At 33.1% G+C, this 18674-nt stretch overlaps 1 protein-coding gene across 9 annotated transcripts in view; it reads left to right on the top strand.

Annotated features, from left to right (window-relative positions):
- HMBOX1 (homeobox containing 1) overlaps nucleotides 1–18674 on the top strand; it is a 187135-nt gene that overhangs the window by 62557 nt on the left and 105904 nt on the right. For all 9 annotated transcript variants that reach the window (XM_026518918.4, XM_026518915.4, XM_026518914.4 and 6 more), the window contains exons 2-3: nucleotides 9077–9156; nucleotides 17855–18331. In XM_026518918.4, the coding sequence (XP_026374703.1) occupies nucleotides 9134–9156; nucleotides 17855–18331 (500 nt within the window). In that variant the 5' untranslated portion in view covers nucleotides 9077–9133. The remainder of the gene's footprint in view (nucleotides 1–9076; nucleotides 9157–17854; nucleotides 18332–18674) is intronic.

Genomic DNA, 18674 nt, shown 5'->3' with positions numbered 1-18674 from the left:
AATCTGTAATTTGAAAATACCAGTAGCATCTAACTTTACAGGATCATGAAGCTGTGTACCTCTGTATTTTAACACATTTTTACTTTATTTTAAACAGACGGTTTAAGTGGTAACACTGCGTTCTGTGTGAGGTGCTTAACGAGAAGTAAAAGGAGCTCTGTAATGGTTGTTTTAAACTTGAGAGAATTCTTTTTTGTTATCCAAATCTGGACATAAGGGGTCACTAATTGATGTTTGCAATGTCCACTGTCCCCTCTCCTTTTGATGCCTTGCTTACTGCCTGTGCTATAGCTAACTCTTCACCCTCTCTTATGCTTCACTTTCTTCCTAAAGCCGTATACTCCTTGTATATTTCTTTCTTCTTGCTTTAAATATTCTGTCCTTCCTGTGTTTACTACTATTGAATGAAACCGATACATGCAGAACGTCACAGCATAAATTCAATTGTAAATCACCACTGATATACTGGATTCACAATTAAGCATTTCCTGAAGGTGGGAGTATAAATTATTTCCTCTTTGGGAGGCAGTTTAACAATACCTGTCATAACTTAAAATGTACATACTCTTTGTCATAACAGTTTCTCTGCTGGGAATTTATCATAAAGTTATTTGTATTCACCCTTGTACAAAGATGTATGAAGAAACTGAATGGTGTTTGGGTGGAAGAGAAAAAGGAGTTTGGGGTGGGAGGCAGACTATAGTAGGTCTTTTGAAATTCATCTTTTCTTTAAAAAAAAAAGACAAAGAAGAAATTCACCTTTTCCTTTACTACTTTTTATGTTAAAAAGAAAAAGTAGGGTTTAAAAAAAGCCTTCTTATTACCTGTGGGTTGTACAGCACCTACAGGTTCTTATCCTAATGGATTTTCTGGATTATATTTTTCTTCAAGAGTCAACAATGCTGACAGTAGGCTTCTTCATTGTTCAGCCTGACTTTGTGTAGGATTTTGACAATCCTAAATTAGTCATTTGATAATTGAGTCCATTTCTGATAATAGGAATTTTTACAATTTTATTGCATAAATGTGTGTGTATGTGTGTCTATTGTGTAGATGCATTTATCCTTCCTGACCATATTCCAAATACACATATCCATCCCTAACCCCAGCTCCATTATCTGATGACTACCTGTTTTTCTCTCTGTGCTCGTGTACTTATATATATGTGTATGTATGCATATAGCTGTACCACTGACATAAGACATACACATACAAAGGGGGTTTTTTGGTTGTAGTTTTTTTTTTTTTTAACCTGATCATATTATACTCATTTGATTGCATTTTGCTGTTTTTTACTCAAAAAGTGCAATGTGCAAATCGACCACCAAGGTACTTAATAAAACTAATTTATTCTTTTTAATGATTGCATTGTGTTAATTGATCAGAGTAAATTGTAATGTATTCAGCCATTCCTGTATTGATTGAAACAACTCTGTTTATAGAGACAAGGAAATTAGTGCAAAATAAGTGACAGTAAACATCTTTGTACATATTACGTGTGTTTACTAAATGATGGATTCCCAGGAATTGGACTACTAGGTTAAAGGTGTAAGTACTTTAAATTTTATACATGGTGCCAGATTCCTTCCAAAAGGATGTCATAATTCATTTAGGTAATGAAATAGAACAGTACCCTTTGAGGATATATTATCAGCCTTTTAATTTTTGCTTAAGTGATATCTCATTGTTAAATCACATAATCGTTATCTCACTTTTAGGAAGTTTGAGTATTTTTTATAAACTTGACAACTTGGGTCTGCTCTCTCTCTACATGTCAAATATTTTTTCCTGTTTAATTGCTTAGTTTGTTTATGCTTTTTTCACCTTTTATGTCTATGAAATTTAAAACTTTTATGTCTATCTTTCTAAGTTTCTGCTCTTTGTTAAGATTGTGTAGAATACATGTCATCTTATAAATTATGTTGTAGAATGTATTGCTGTGATTTACTTTTTTCATTTGTCCTTTATACTACCTGGAGTTTATTTTTTTAATAAATAATGTAAGATAAAGATCTTTTTTTTTTTTTTGAGATGATAACCAGTTTTGTGGTGGTCATTTAAAAAAATAATTTATCTTTTCCTGCGGAAATAGAATCTAACTTCTGACTTGTACATTTTTTTCGTATGTGCTGGATTCTGTGTTTAAGTTCTTTTATTCTGTTCCTCTCATCTGTGTCTATTCTTAAGCCAATGCCATATTGATTTGATTAGTGTCTTTTGAAGGTATTCTGAAACAGTCAGTGAAGTCCACTTTTGGTTTTCTCCTTTTTCTGGGTGATTCTTGGACTGTCTGCTTTATAACTTTAAGATCCTATTTTTAAATTAAAGAATAAATCTTTTGGGGTCATTTCTCAGTACAGTCATTTATAAAGACTGGGACAAAGTACTGTGAATGAAATATTTTTCCCATTATTTTTGTAGGTGTTTCTCTTTAAACTAGGGAAAATTTTTTAAATTAATTTTAACGGTATTGTATCATACCTCTTCTTGATAATTTATTTTTATTAATTTCAGTTTTCTTTTACTAGAATTGCCTGCATTTTCTAGGTATTCCATCAAGTCATTAGCAAAAAGATATTTTTCTCTTTTATTCTGATATTTATGCCAGTTAATTCATTTTCATGTCTTAATTAGTTGCTATAATCTTCAAGTCAGTGTTGAATTTTAAAGGAATTATTGGCTTCCTTTTTTTTTTTTTTTAAAGATTTTATTTATTTGAGAGAGAGAGAGCTGAGCAGAGTGAGGGACAGAGGGAGAAGCAGGCTCTCCACTGAGTAGGGAGCCTGATGTGGGGCTTGATCACAGAACTCTGGGATCATGACCTAGAGGAAGGCAGACACTTAACCGACTGAACCACCTAGGTTCCCCTGGGCTTCCTGTTCTAATCCCTAATTTTATTAATTTGATTTACTGAATGAGTAAAACATTCAGATGGTAAAAATAATAAAAAAGTTTCCTGTGAACAGTCTCCTTCCCACCCTTTCCCTAATCTTTTCAGTTTCCACCCTGTACTCCAAGTAACCACTGTCATTGGTTCTCTTCCACAGATCTCAAATTTCCATACAGAACAAGTTCTTAATATAGATATATACATAAACACACACATATGTACACTGTGTGTACATATTTATTGAGTTCATGCAACCTTAATTTTATTTGGAAAGGTTATAGTGTTTTGCTACATATGGTAGTTGCTACTATTGTTTTTTCAAAAATGCTTATTTATTTTCTATTTTTCCCCATAGAGCTTTTATTAAAAATCGTTGCTGAATTTTATCAGTTGCCTTTTCAGCATCTATTGATATAATGATAAGATTTTTTTTCTCCTTAATTTGTTGATGTATTGGATTATGTTGATTAAAAAGGAACCACTCTCATATTTCTGCAATAATTATAGTAGTATATTATTTTTGACATGTGGCTGAACTCTATTGTCTACATTGATTTTTTTTTAAACTTAGAATTTTACTTAACTTTTTTAAGTGAAATCGGTTTATGGATGTATTTTATGTGCTAGTACCTTTATTAGATTTGGTATTGAGTTGTTTTGACCTCATAAAATGACTTGGAACATTTTTTTGTATTTTTCTCTGGTTTAATATTATTAGAATTATGTTTTTTTAAAGATTAAGAATCTGAAGAGAACCCAGCTAGTCTTGGTATCTTTTTCTATAGTAGGTTTTTAATTGCCTTTAATTTATGGTGTTTGGTTCTACTCAAGAATTCATTTCTCTTGGGTTAATTTTGGTATTTTCTATTTTACTGGGAAATCATCTTCTCTTTTAGGTTTTCAAATGAATTGCCATGAAATTGCATTTGTATTGGTGTTTTTTTGTTTTTTCTTTTAGTTTTGTCTTGTTTTCTTAATTATCTCCTATGCTTATGGTTTTACTTCTCTTTTATTCTGAATCTTGTGAGTTTTCACTCTTTTTCCACACTCCCTTGTTTTACCCACTCATTAAACTGAGTGATTATTTCATCATCGTACAAAGAGGTACCTTTTAGATTTATTTATGTTCTCTATAAGTTCTTTATGTTGATTTTAAATTATCTCTTAGTTTCTTCCTAGTTTATTTTGATATATTTTGTTTTTCTCATTTCTTTTTTACAGAGTGTTTTTCTCTCTTGCCTTTTAAAAAAACTGAGATTGTTAAAACCATAAATTTACTTGTGAATATAAATTTTGCTGAATCACATGGGTTTTGATTATTTTTATTCTATTTTTTTAGTCACAGCTTACCAAATAAAGCATAATTTCCCTTTGATTTCCTGTTTGATCCAAAGATTATCTAGTGTCATCTTATAGTTTTTAAGGAAAGAAATTGCTGGAATTTTTTCTGAATTTTTGAGGTATATATCTCTGAAATTAGTTAAAACTTTCATTATGACATGTTTATGATCAGTCATGATAATGAACATAGGAAAAAATATCTGTTTTTTGCTAGAGGGTTATAAGGTATCTTTTAAAAATCATGTTTATTCATAATATAATTAAATTTGCTTTTTTCTTCTTTCAAGCTGTATTTGTCCATCCTAAAAGGTATACTGAAAATACTCAGTATATTTGTATTTTAAAAAATAAATTTATTGAAGTTCTAATAAGTTTTACTTTATTACCTGCTATATTGTTTGGTATATACAATTTTTTAATTCTTACATTTAGTCATAAACTGTGTATTTTATAATTGTATAATATTTTTCTTTATCCTGCTAAGTACTTTTGACCGTAAAATTATACCTTGACTGATATATTGTATCTTTGTGGTTACCTGAAAACAAAATACTCTTTTCCCCCAAAAGATGCTCATTGTTTTCCCTGGTGGCTTCTTGACCTTGAAGAGATGAGACCTTTAGAATACTTTTATTTTCTGTCTCTCTTCCGTTTTCCCCTTATCCTCTTCTTCCTCATGAGCTCTTAGAAGTATTTTTACTTCTGCCTACCTTCATCTCACCTGTCTACAACTCTTTTACTTTGAATAGTTTAGAAATTTATTAAAATGTTTTTATGATATAGGCTTTTTGTTTCAAGAGTCTTTATCACATAAGTTATACATTCCTAGACATTTGGTTATTATTTAAATGTGTATTATATGATATAAACTGAAAGCTTCATTGATTACAATATTACTCTTTTTCTTCATCTTCCCTATTACCACATCTCTTTTTCTGGTTTATTTTTTCTTAGTTAGAACCTTTTCTCAATTATTTTTCTTAATTGGGGTGCCTGAGAAAATACTCTCTGAATTTGTGCATATTTGCAATTTTTTTCATGTATCAAAATGTAAGCTTTGTTGGCACAAGATTCATTCATCTCTGTCATCTGTGAATGTTCTTTAACTCCATTTTTGAAATTATTTTTTAAAAGATTTATTTGTTTTAGAGAAAGAGAAAGAGCATGCACATGGGGGGGGGTAGTGGTAGTGGGTGAGGGAGAGAATCTCCAGCAGACTCCCCACTGAGGACAGTGCCTGAGAGGTGGGGCTCAATTTCATGACCCTGAGATTACATCCTGAGCTGAAATCAACTTACCCAACTGAACTACCCTGGCACCTCTCTCTTTTAAAAGTACAAAAGATGAAGAGGCCAATGAGGAGCTGATTCTTTAATAGGTTACTTGCTTTTTAGAGCTGGGTGGTTGATGTGATCCAGCACCCATGAACTTTTATCCCTAAAACCTCTTTTTTTTTTTTAACTTCAGATTTCTTTTATTTTTTTAAGTTTTTTTTAGTATAGTTGACACACAATATTACATTAGTTTCAGGTGTACAACATGGTGATTCAACATCTCTAAATGTTATGCTATGCTTACCACAAGTGTAGCTACCATCTGTCACCACACAATGCTTTTGCAATATCATTTACTATATCCTGCATGCTGTACCTTTTATTCCCATGACTTATTCATTCCACAACAGGAAGCCTGTATCTCCCACTTTTTCCTTTACCCATTTTGCTCATCCCTTCCCTCTAGGCAACCATCAGTGTATTTTCTGTATTTAGAGGTCTGATTCTGCTTTTTGTTTCTTTGTTTATCCATTTGTTTTATTTTTTAGATTCCATATATGAGTGAAATCATATAGTATTTGTCTTTCTCAGTCTGACTTATATCTGACCCTCTGGGTCCATCCTTGCTGTCTCAGATTCCATTTTTTTTTAATAGCTGAGTAATATTGCATTTATATATATGGCACATCTTTATCCATTCATCTATCAGTGGACACTTAAGTTGCTTCCATATTTTGGCTATTGTAAATAATGTTGCAGTAAACATAGGGTGCATATATATTTTTGATTTAGTGTTTTCATTTTCTTTGATAAATACCCAGTAATGGAATTACTGGATCATAAGGTATTTCTATTTTTAATTTTTTAAGAAACCTCTGTACTGTTTTCCGTAATGGCTGCACTATTTTACATTCTCAGCAGCAACACAGGAAGGTTTCATTTTCTCCATATCTTTGCCAATACTTGTTATTTTCTGGTTGTTTTTGATAATGGACCCCCCTTTTTTAAAAGTTTTATTTATTTATTAGAGAAAGAGAGCACACGTGCGTGGGGGTGGGGGAGCAGAGGAAGAGGAAGAGAGAGTCTGATGTGGGGCTCATTCTCAGGACCCTGTGATCATGACCCGAGCTGAAACCAAGAGACCCTTAATTGAGCCATGCAGGTGCCTCTGATAATGGCCTTTCTAATAGCTGTGATTTTAATTTTTATTTAATTATTAAACTTGTTTTAAAAAACTTTTTAAAAAAAATCTATCGATTAAAAAAAAAAATCTGTCTCCTGTGCAGGGAGGGCTTTGTGACATTGAGCCTGAGAGTGGAGAACTCATAGCACCACCTTGCTTGCTTGCTCTTCTGTCCTTAGAATATTTTAATTCTATTTAATTAAATTCTATTTAATTAAATATCTACTTGCCCTGACATAGGCACAAAGTCATAATAAGGGTAAGATATGGTCCCAGTAGTGTAGGAACATATTAAACTTTAGAAGGTCAAATAAAAATTACACACACACACACACTCACAACCCTCTATAATAAAATGCATAATGTGATAAGACTAAAAATATAAGCTTTATGAGAGTAAAAATTTAGAGATTAATTTAATATTTAAGCCCATTTATATCCATAATATAGATAACATATTTAAGCCCATTTATATCCATAATATAGATAACATAAACTCCGTGATTTGCAGTTACACAAGTCTGTATCAGTGACTTAATCTCAGTTTCCTCACCTGTGAAATGAGGGTCTTTGGTAATTTACTTCCTATTGTCTAATTTAGTTGTACTGTGCTCCTCATATTTGCGGAATAAAGGTCAGGATTGCTGTGAGACATTTATCAGCCTTCCACAGTTTGTGGAAGTCTTCCCTTTCTAGCCTATGTATTTCTCATGCATATATGTAAAAGACTAGCCACACAGGTCTGCTTAATCCCTAAACATACCTCATCGTCTCGGTTCTTTCTCCCTGGAATCTTTCTTCCACTGATTCTCACCTGCCTTCACACCTTGGTTTGGTGGAAGTCTTATTCTGATCTTCAGATAACAGCTGAGATCTCACTCTAAGAAGTCTTCCCAGTTCTCTGTAGCCTAAATTAATCTCTAAATTTTTACTCTCATAAAGCTTATATTTTTAGTCTTATCACATTATGCATTTTATTATAGAGGGTTGTGTGTGTGTGTGTGTGTAATTTTTATTTGACATTCTAAAGTTTAATATGTTCCTACACTACTGGGACCATATCTTACCCTTATTATGACTTTGTGCCTATGTCAGGGCAAGTAGATATTTAATATATTTTAACTGAATTTGAGCAAGAATGAAAAATGTATATTGACCAGTAATCAGTTTTGTGGCTTAGTTTTGATATTTTTGCAATCGGCAACATTTTCAGTAGATTTTCTTTGTACTTTATGTCTGCTTTTTTTTAGGACAGGTATTTCTAAAGTCAGCAAGAAAATTAACTACAACAGGAACTTCATTAAAGCTACAATTTAGGATATGCAAATGTGAAAGGTTTCTAACTTTACCCTGTACATTTCGCATATATCATTAGTCACTGTTAGACACTTCGGTCTTGCTTAATATAATTCAGTGCCGAATGTGTATTTTAATGTGAGAGTTTTGACATCAACATTTTTAACTTTCGTGTAATTTATAATCTTAACTTTGAGTTAATGGAAATTGTTGCTTCTATAGATTGTGGTTTGAAACTGCTAATAAGTTCAGTCAGTAATACATGATCTTTAGCTCCTAAGCCGTGAATAGTAGGTTTCATTTTTTGCTAAAATTTATGTCTGAATTGAAAGGGGTCACAGGGTCTAAATGGTGAATAAAGCCAGTAGAATGCTAATCAGAAGGTAGAAGTACTAGACTCGTTCTATTATTAACTTACACTGTGTTCAGTAATCTAACGTAACATGGATACTAATCTCCTTTTTAAGTTAGTAATAATAGCCCCTGCTACTTGATAGGTTGTGAAGTGCTTTCATCACCATTTAAAAAAAAATGTTTTAACTTCTTATAGCTCTTGGAGGTAGTTATTGATCATCCCTGTTTTATAGATGCAGACATTGAGACTTAGAGACATTAAGTCACTCAAGATTTGGCTAGCAGTAAAATAAGTACTAATATACTTGGAACTAGACCCCAGAATTTACCCCACAGTTAAGACCTTAGCTGTAGTCATGCTGTGGTGGGTTTTTGCTTATAGGGTGCTGCATAAATGTACTGATATTATCGTCAAACAGTTTTCTCAAATGTCACAGTAATATATACTTTCCATCGCACATTTATATCTGTTTCCATGGGTGGTATCTGATAACATTAAATTTCAGGAGTATGATTTTCATTACTTTTTCCAAGTGAATAATTGTGAAAGCTGTCAATAATGTTTTTTTATTTTTAAAATTTTGTTTCAAACCAAGGTTTCTTCTTAAAAGTACAAAATAATTTTCAAAACATGGTTACCTGATGTTGACTGTTAATATCTTTAAGTTATATAGTTAAAATTTTTATTCAACATTTGATTAACAAGTATTTCTGAATTTTTCTGTCTTTATTCTACAGAATGGTTAATAACGCTGATCATCTCTAGGAAGGATATTGATTCACCTCATGTAAAGTATGCTCAGTTCCTTTCCAGTGGTGTAAGTATCTGGTCATTTTCTTAATTTTTATCTTCCCAATTGTTTTTAATAAAGTGAAGAAATCATTATCATTATGGATCCAAAAATGACAGCAGGAATTTGTAGAGTTGAAAGAATTTTTTCATAATCATAGTGGAAAGGAATGAATTTTCAAATCTATCAACTTTCTCTTTTACCATTTATTTTCAACTTTGAAGTCTGACATTCATTTTTAACATAAAACTACTAATTATTTCAAACTGCTCAATAGGCTAGAAACTTACAAAATAGATGGCTAGCTACTGTTAGATTCCTTGTGACAAGCAGAATATTGGAAGCATGTTACCTTAACCCTGCCTTTGTGTGCAGACTCCTAAGCACCTTGGCCATTTTCCTTTACCTCCTGGAGATAATAATGTAGTTAAGCCTATTAGCTAATGTCATTGGTAGCCTTTCTTTGGAGTCAGGCAAAAAATACAAATTGAGATGGTGGTATTATGTTGAGAGTTTTTTGTGCTAGGATATGAACTGTAACCACTAGTTCATATTAAATAGGCCTCTGAATAAAAGTATTCCGGGAATTTCAGATATTAGAGAAGATAAAGTATCTATTAGCTCATTAAGTGCATCTTTAGAGTCTAATGCAGAGTGCTGTTAGCATAAGTATTTTCTAAAATTTGGTGCAGGCTATGTTTCGATTAAATTCCTTCCGTTTTGTTTGACAGTTCTGTAATCCAGTAAGTGGACATTAATATAGATTTTCTTTATTATTTGGGTTTTTCATTAAAGTTTTTTTTCCTCTCTCATTGACTCTATCATATATCAAAAAGTCTCTGGAATAGGCCCAGTTGATATGAACTGTAGCCTGAGTTTCTGCTAAATAGCTCTCCTTGGGAAATGGCAAGGCACTGCATTGCTTTGGGCCTTAGTTTCCTTTTTTTTTAAATGATATACTTGCTAATGGCTGTTTTTAATAACCATTAGAATGTAAGCATCATGAGGTCAGGAGTTTTGGCCTCCTTTCTGCCAAGTACGTGGTCTGACACACAGGGCATATTCAGTAAATGTTAGTTGAGTGAATGATTTTTCTCTAAATGGTGTCCAGTTCTTTGATTCCACACCTAATTTACATTTCCCCCTATAAACTTGCATATTTTTACTTGGATTTTTCCCCCCGAACATGTATAAGGTGGCTGCAATAAGAAAATTTCAATCTTAATCAGTGGTAATTTAAAAATAACTGTTACAAAGTGTGATTGGCACATTGAAATATAATCTCATTTTTCTCAAAGTCTTTTTATTATGAAAAGAACATTTTTATACTGTCATTTGTAGTCATAGCCTCTATTCTTTTGTTTTAGTTCCCCTATTGGTTTGAATTACAGAATCATCGTACTGTCAAGCTCAGTCCCCTGTAAATCTTCATTTCTTACTTATTCTCACTTCTTACATTTTTAAACTTTAAGACTCCCACTCCTTTGATGTAATAATAATTGTGAAAGAGGTTAATGTGCCATAAATAGTAAGAAGGGCCTGAGTACATCTTTAGTTGATGAATGTTATGATTAACTCTAGAATGCATTAAATCATCGTGCAGTAAATACCAAGTATGTAGAACAAAACTAACTTATGAGTAGGTCATATTTTGCCTAGTCATATTAAATAAAAAGATAGCAAACAGAATCAAGCTGAAAAAAATCTGAAATGCTTTTATTTTAATAAGATCTTAGTAACTATTAATGCTTCACAAGTAAGGTAGTATGTCATTAATCATTTGTAAGTGCTTTAACTTTCTTTGCTTTATATGTTTGTAAAATGTAATTTAAGAAAGCATTCTGGACCAAATGCCAATCTAAGAAGGGTTTAGGTGCAAGTCTAAGTAGGGATAAAATTTATTATAAAATAGGTTTACTATTATGGTCCGATAGTATGATCTTTTGGAATATCAGTTTATGAATCAAGCGATAAGTCCTGAATTTAATTGTTCTTTTATGCTTTAAACATTGTGTTACTGCAGTGTCAAAATTCTTCTCCTATCATTTTCAATTATTGCTGGCCTGAGTCTGCATTCAGATTAGTAATTTAGTGAAAGACGTTCCTTATCCTGTGAACAGTTCTTGTGCTACATAAGAAAATTAATTCAGTTTTTACATGTTATCTTTTTCTGTTGTAAAAGATTTGCGGGTGTCATGGACTTAGATGACCTTTGTAGGTCATTTACTGCCATAATTTCAGGATTACATGCTTAAACTAGGTAAATCATGAGAAACAAAGTATGGAAATGACAGGTTGTACCTTTGTTTATGTTCATGCACATGGAGATTACTATTCTTGATATCCAAGAAAACTTCTAATCTCGGCATATTCTCGGTGAAATATAGTACATTCAGCATCATATGTATGATTTGATCCTGGTCATTATGCCATTATTATTCTACTCTGTAGTGATCATGCGTTCCATTTTAGCAACTGTAGATCTTTTTACATTAGGTATATCTTTGACTAGGGACCTCTCTTGGTGCAAGGCACAAACATCCAATTTAAACAAGGTATAGCGTAAGGGGAAATTTATGCTCTTACATAACCTATAGCAAGAAGGACAGAGATGTAGCAGGGACTCAGGAAGTACTAGAACAAAGAGTAGGAACACTGTAGAGCTTTCTCCTTTGCTCTGCATTTCCTACTATGTCTGCTTTATTCTACAAAGTCACTTCTTTCACACGGTGAGGAATGTATCAGACTAATACCTTCCTGCAACTCTGCAACTGAGTACGGTTATAGTGACTATCCATTTTCCTGCTGATCTAACCTAAATATTTTGAGGAGAGCAAGGCTTCACTTCCTTGTGTGCCCACCCTGTTGGCCAGGAGGTAGGGTATTACAAGTGGCAGTCCCAAGAACCTGTGGTTGGAAACAGTGAGGCACTCTAGGCAGAAAAAATAATACATATGTTCTGTTATCTCCTTTTATGTCTTTTGGAATAAAAGTGTTTCCCATAGTGAATCTGAAATGTCATAAGATATTAACTTGTTCCAGATACTGTGGAATCATTAGTTTTGCTAGTTCTAATACAAGCTTTAGGATGGTACTTTTCAATAACAGGTTAAATTCATATAAAATTTGTTTTAGTTTTATGCTATCATACATAGTGCTGCTCCAAACAGAGAGAGGTTTAAAGAATTATATACAGATACTACGTGCTCTGATATAAATAAGATAGGAAAATAAATAGGAAAAAAATCAGGATTGATTTTTTTTTTGTCCATATAATAAAAACAGTTCTTAAAGTCTCATTTAAACTAAGGTCAGTTTATGAAGTATTTTGAAAGCATTAAGACTGAAGTTAGCAAAGGACAGGTCTACTTTATTTACAAGGGAAAAGAATAATGTATAGAAACCTCAACTTACCAAATCAGTAAATTCAGGGGTAAATTGTTTGGATTACTAAAGGAATTGGGCAGTTACATTTATTTATTTTTATTTATTTTTTTATTTTGTTCAAGATTTTAAAAATTTATTTGAGAGGGAGTGTCATAAGCAGGGGGAGGGGCAGAGGGAGAGATAGAGGGACAAGCAGACTCACCGCTGAGCAGGGAGCCCCAGTGTGGGGCTCGATCACAGAACCCTGTGATCATGACCTGAGCCAAGGGTAGACACTTAACTGACTGAGCCATCCAGGCACCCCTGTTTTTTAATTTCTAATTTTAATTCCAATATAGTTAACATACAGTGTTATGTTAGTTTCAGATGAACAATATAGTGATTTCACCAATTCTGTATGTTATTCAGTGCTCATCATGATGTGTACTCTCAATCCCCTTCACCTATTTCACCCATCCCTCACCCACCTCCCCTCTGGCAGTTTGTTCTCTATAGTTGAGTTTGTTTTTTTGTTTGTCTCTTATTCTTTCTACATTTGCTTCTTAAATTCTACATGAGTTGTAATTATGGTATTTATCTTTCTCTGACTGACTTATTTCACTTAGCATTATACTCTCTAGTTCTCTCCATGTGGTTGCAAATGGCAAGATTTCATTACTTTTATGACTAATATTCCTCTCTCTATATATTTATATATACCACATCTACTTTATCCATTCATCTAACAGTGGACACTTGGGCTGCTTCTATAATTTGACTATTGTAAATAATGCTGCAACAAACATAGGGGTACATCTATCTTTTTGAATTAGTGTTTTCATATTCTTTGGGTAAATACCCAGTAGTGGACTTACTGGATCATAGGATAATTCTCTTTTTAATTTTTTGAGGAACCTCCATACTATTTTCCACAGCAGCTACACGAGTTTGCATTCTTACCAACAGTGCACACAGGTTCCCTTTTCTCCACATTTCACCAATACTTGTTTCTTGTGTTTTTGATGTTAGCCATTCTGACAGGTGTGAGGTGATATCACATTGTAGTTTTGATTTGCATTTCCTTGATGATGAGTGATGTTGAACATGTTTTTATGTGTCTGTTGGCCATCAGTATGTCTTTAGAAAAATGTCTGTTCAAGTCCTCTGCCCATTTTTAAATTGGATTATTTGGGTTTTTTGGTGTTAAGTTGTATAAATTTTTTACATATTTTGGATATTCACCCTTTATTGGGTATATCATTTGCAAATCTCTTCTCCCATTTAGCAGGTTGTCTTTTGGTTTTGTTGTTTCTTTTGCTGTACAGAAGCTTTTTATTTTGATGTACTCCCAATTGTTTATTTTTGCTTTTGTTTCCCTTGCCTCAGGAGACGTATCTAGAAAGATGTTGTTATGGCCAGTGTCAGAGACACTACTGTCTGTGCTCTCTTCTAGGATTTTTATAGTTTCAAGTCTCACATTTAGGTCCTTAATCCATTTTGAGCTTACTTTTGTGTATGGTATAAGAAAGTGGTCCAGTTTCACTCTTTTGCACGTAGTTGTTCAGTTTTCCCAACACTGTTTGTTGAAGAGATTTTTTCCTATTGCATATTCTTGCGCCCTTTGTTGAAGATTAATTAACCACATAATCATAGGTTTATTTCTCGGCTTTCCATTCTGTTCTGTTGATCTATGTGTTTATTTCTGTGCCACTAACATACTATTTTGGTTACTAGTGATTTGTAGTATATCTTGAAATCTGGGATTGTGATACCTCCAGTTTAGTTCCTTTTCAAAATTGTTTTGGCTACTTGGGTCTTTTGTGGTTCCATACAAATTTTAGGATTATTTGCTCTAGTTTTGTGAAAAATGCTGTTAGTATTTTAATAGGGATTGCATTAAATCTATAGATTGCTTTGAGTAATATGGACATTTTAACAGTATTGGTTCTTATAATCCATGAACATGGACTATGTTTCCATTTGTTTGTGTCATCCAGTATCTGCTTTTAAAGAAAAGTTGCTAGGATTAGGGTTTAGTATATTACTAAGCACTGATAGAGCAGACAAATGGCTGAGGGTTATAACAGAAACTAAAGTATTAAGTGTCTCTTATAAGCCATTGGAAAAGTTCACATAGCTTTTTCAACAAACTTTAAGCCTAATATACCTACTGAAAAATGAACAAATCAGTAGTCACTACTTGGTGGATGTTCACAGTGAATACACCAGTGTAATACAACTAGCATGGAATGCAGAACATTACCAACACTGCGTAGCATTTTAATGAGTTCACACAAGTTCTTTTGAAATTGGTCAGGAGAAAAAAATAAATGAGTTACTCTGGTTGCAGTTTTCTCTTCTCTCCCAACTAGATGATGATATTTAGTGGGGAGGGGGGGATGTTTAAGCTAACAAGTAGTAAAGTACAATTGTAGTAGCCAAAGCATTTAAAGATTTATTTATTTCTTTGAGTGAGGGAGAGTATGAGCTCGTGAGCTGGGAGAGGGACGAAGGGAGAGAATCTTCAAGCAGACTCCTTGCTGAGCTGGGAGACTGACACGGGGCTTGACCCCACGACCCATGAGTCATGACATGAGCCAAAACCAAGTGTCGGACATTCAACCATCTGAGCCGTCCAGGTGCCCCATAGCAAAAGCATTTAGAGTAGCTAATGACTGGAAACAGTCCATGTGTCTAAAATAGGATGGATAAACAAACATGTAGTATATTCTTGTAATGAAGTACTACTCAACAGTAAAAAGGAACAAACTACTTATACGCACTACATCGGACATGAATCTGAAAAACTTTATGCTGAGTGAAAAGAGTACATAGAAATTCCATTTATATTAAGTTCTAGAACAGGGAAAACTAATCTGTGGTGGGAAAAATCTGAGCAGTGGCTCCCTGTGAGACAAGGGGCCAAGAATTAACTGGGAAGGGGGCATTTCTTGGGGTGTTAGTAATATTCTATATCTTCATAGCCATTTTCACAGGTTATGTATTTCTTTTTTACAGTATGTTCTTCTGAAAACTCATAGAATGGTAAACGTAAGATTTGTGTATTTTCTTTTATGTAAATTTTACCTCAAAAGTAAAAACCTGAACAAATACTGAGTTCTAGTTAATGAAATGCATGTGGAAGTGTTTAGGAGGAAGTGTACAGACTTCTGTAACTGATTTTAAAATGCATAAAAAATAAGATGAATATAGGTATGGATACATAAGGGAAGGGATAGTTATGTTATAAAGCAATTAAATGTTAACAGTAAAATACAGATGGTTAGTACATGAGTGTTCACTGCAAATTTCTTTTAATTTTTGTGTATGTTTAATGTTTTTCATTATAAAATATTGGAGGAAAAAACCCAGGCAATCAAGAAAGAATGTAATAATCATGAAAATAGGACTTTTATCATGGATAGTTTGTCACAGTGAGTATTGGAAGAAAGCAGAAGATAACGTACAAGTCTAAGGCAGACACTGTGGCCTATGACCACAAATGGCTTGCAACATGTTATTTGTGGTCCACAAAATGTGTTTGTTTTTATTTTTAATTAGCTTGTTTCTAAAACTAGAGTGATTTCACATAAAAATTCTAGATTTCTGCCTGCTTATTTTTAGAAGGATTTGAAAGACAAAACAATCAGTGGAGTAGAATAGAGAATCCAAAGGTAGATAGAGATTTGTGTGGAAATTTTATATATGAAAAAGGTGGTATTTCAGATTAGAGAAGAAGAGACATACTACTCAGTAAAGCATATTGGACAACCACCTGTGCATTTGGGAAAAAATAAAGCTCAAATCCTTTCACACTCATTAAGTAAATATAAATTCCAGATGGGGCAAAGATTTAAATTTAAAAACCTATGACTAGGGCCTCTAATCCATCAGTAGAGTGGTTTTATGTAAGTAGTTTTAACTGGAGACTTAAAAGAGTTCAATAGTCTATATCCCAAATCATAGGATTCCAGTAAGTCCTGCTATATGTTGGAAAACAGAATAATACATGCTTTTGGAGTCAGTAAAATCTAGGTTTTTTTCTTTTTTCTACTCTCAATCAGATTTTTTGCAAGGTACAGAACTACTCTGAGACTTAGTTTCCTCAATGATCAGTCAATTAATATAAGATTTTAAAAGCCTGCCACAGGGGGTTGTTGTGAGGATCAGATGAAATTATATTCTATGAAACTCTTGCCCAGTGCCTGCCTAGAAGTGAATGTTCAGTAAATTTTTAGTATAGAGGGATGAAGAAATAGACTTTGAACAGCTATGGGGAACTGGCCCAGGACAGATGTTTTTACCTGTAACGGATGAGAAAATTCCTTGACATTTATTTCCATTAGCAAACATTTACTAAGAGCCTGCTGTATGGTATGCATCCTATTTGGCACTAGAACTATAAAAATAAAAATCTTTAAAAAATCTTAAATTAGGAAAGTCAGGTTTTATAAGAAAGGAATGCAAGTAGTGAGAATTTTTAAATTTGATAATTCACCTAAACTTAATATTGTTATGACTCTGATATTTTCTGGCATGCTACAGTTTCTTGTGTTAGTTAAAGGAAACGTAATGTGGAAGTAATTTCCTAAGAAAAATGAATAGTTTGGCTATAAGCATGGAAGATCCATTTCTCAGGATAACCATAAAGAGAGAATGCATTACAGAGATGAGATACTAAATGAAATTGCTAAGTGGTGGGTGAAATGGTGCTTAATAAGTTTTTTTATGTACCTTCTTACTTTTCCATTTAAATATTTTTGCTGGTTATTAGTATTTGCCTGGGCTTACCTTACCAAGTCATTTGTTTACACTAAATGAAGATGCAGACTTCCTAGGTTAGTTTTGCTGATATTTAGTAAAACAAGGTAATACAAACTGTTTTCGCAACAACTTTTCATTAATAGTGCTCTAATGTAGAGTAATGAATTTGAGATGGAAAAAACACCTGTGAGTAATCACAAATAGGCTAAGATTAAAAGTGTATGTATTTAATCTGTTGTTTTGGTATTATTGCCATAACTGAAATTTTGGTTCAGATATTTACCAAATTGAGGAAAGTGTAAATTGTATGCCATATGAAATTGGGTTTTGCGTTACCCTAATGTCCATCTGCTAATAAACTCAGTAACTGTACCAATCCATTTGCCATGACAAGAACATTTTATCATGGAGTGATAATAACTATTATTATAATTATTACAATAATAATGTGTTAATCATTTTCAGGAAAGAACTTGATGTAGAAATATTTTGCATCTTCTGAGCATTCTCTGTAATGATATGTTCTTTGGTACATGTTGTAAATAAAAGGAATTTTGTTATTTATTTATTTATTTATTTATTTATTTATTTACAGTTTGCTGGAAACCATGTCTCACTATACAGATGAACCCAGATTTACCATAGAGCAGATAGATCTGCTTCAGCGCCTTCGGCGTACTGGAATGACTAAACATGAAATTCTCCATGCCTTGGAAACTTTGGACCGTCTTGATCAAGAGCATAGTGACAAGTTTGGAAGAAGGTCCAACTATGGAGGAAGTTCTTATGGGAATAGTACCAACAATGTTCCAGCATCTTCCTCTACAGCTACAGCTTCCACACAGACCCAGCATTCTGGAATGTCCCCATCTCCTAGCAACAGTTATGATACCTCCCCACAGCCTTGCACTACCAATCAAAATGGGAGGGAGAATAATGAGCGATTATCCACGTCCAATGGAAAGATGTCACCCACTCGCTACCATGCAAATAGCATGGGTCAGAGGTCTTACAGTTTTGAAGCCTCAGAAGAGGACCTAGATGTAGATGATAAAGTGGAGGAATTAATGAGGTTAGTTCTTTTGCTTACTCAGAGTCCCCAAAATGTCTGTGTTCTTAGATTGGTTTTGAGTAATACACTGTATTTCAGCTACTTACCTGTAAGAACTATGATTTCCCCCTCCTCCCCTTGGAGATGAAAGAAAATATTTTCAAATTTTATGATTCTAATTCAAATTTTGTTTTCTCTACCTTAGCCCTTCTCTTTGCTGCCTGATAAACCTTTTCCATTCTGTTTATCAAAGCAGAAGTTAGCCTTCTCTTTATAGTACTAATTGCTAACATCTGAATTTTCTGAATTGTTAACACATTCTAATCCTTAGAGTTTTCTTAGAGAAAAGATGATTTTATCATGA

Source organism: Ursus arctos, unplaced genomic scaffold (genome assembly GCF_023065955.2).
Source record: "Ursus arctos isolate Adak ecotype North America unplaced genomic scaffold, UrsArc2.0 scaffold_11, whole genome shotgun sequence".
Taxonomy (NCBI): domain Eukaryota; kingdom Metazoa; phylum Chordata; class Mammalia; order Carnivora; family Ursidae; genus Ursus; species Ursus arctos.
Note: the sequence above shows the minus strand (reverse complement) of the source record. Positions and strands in the feature narration are given on the sequence as shown.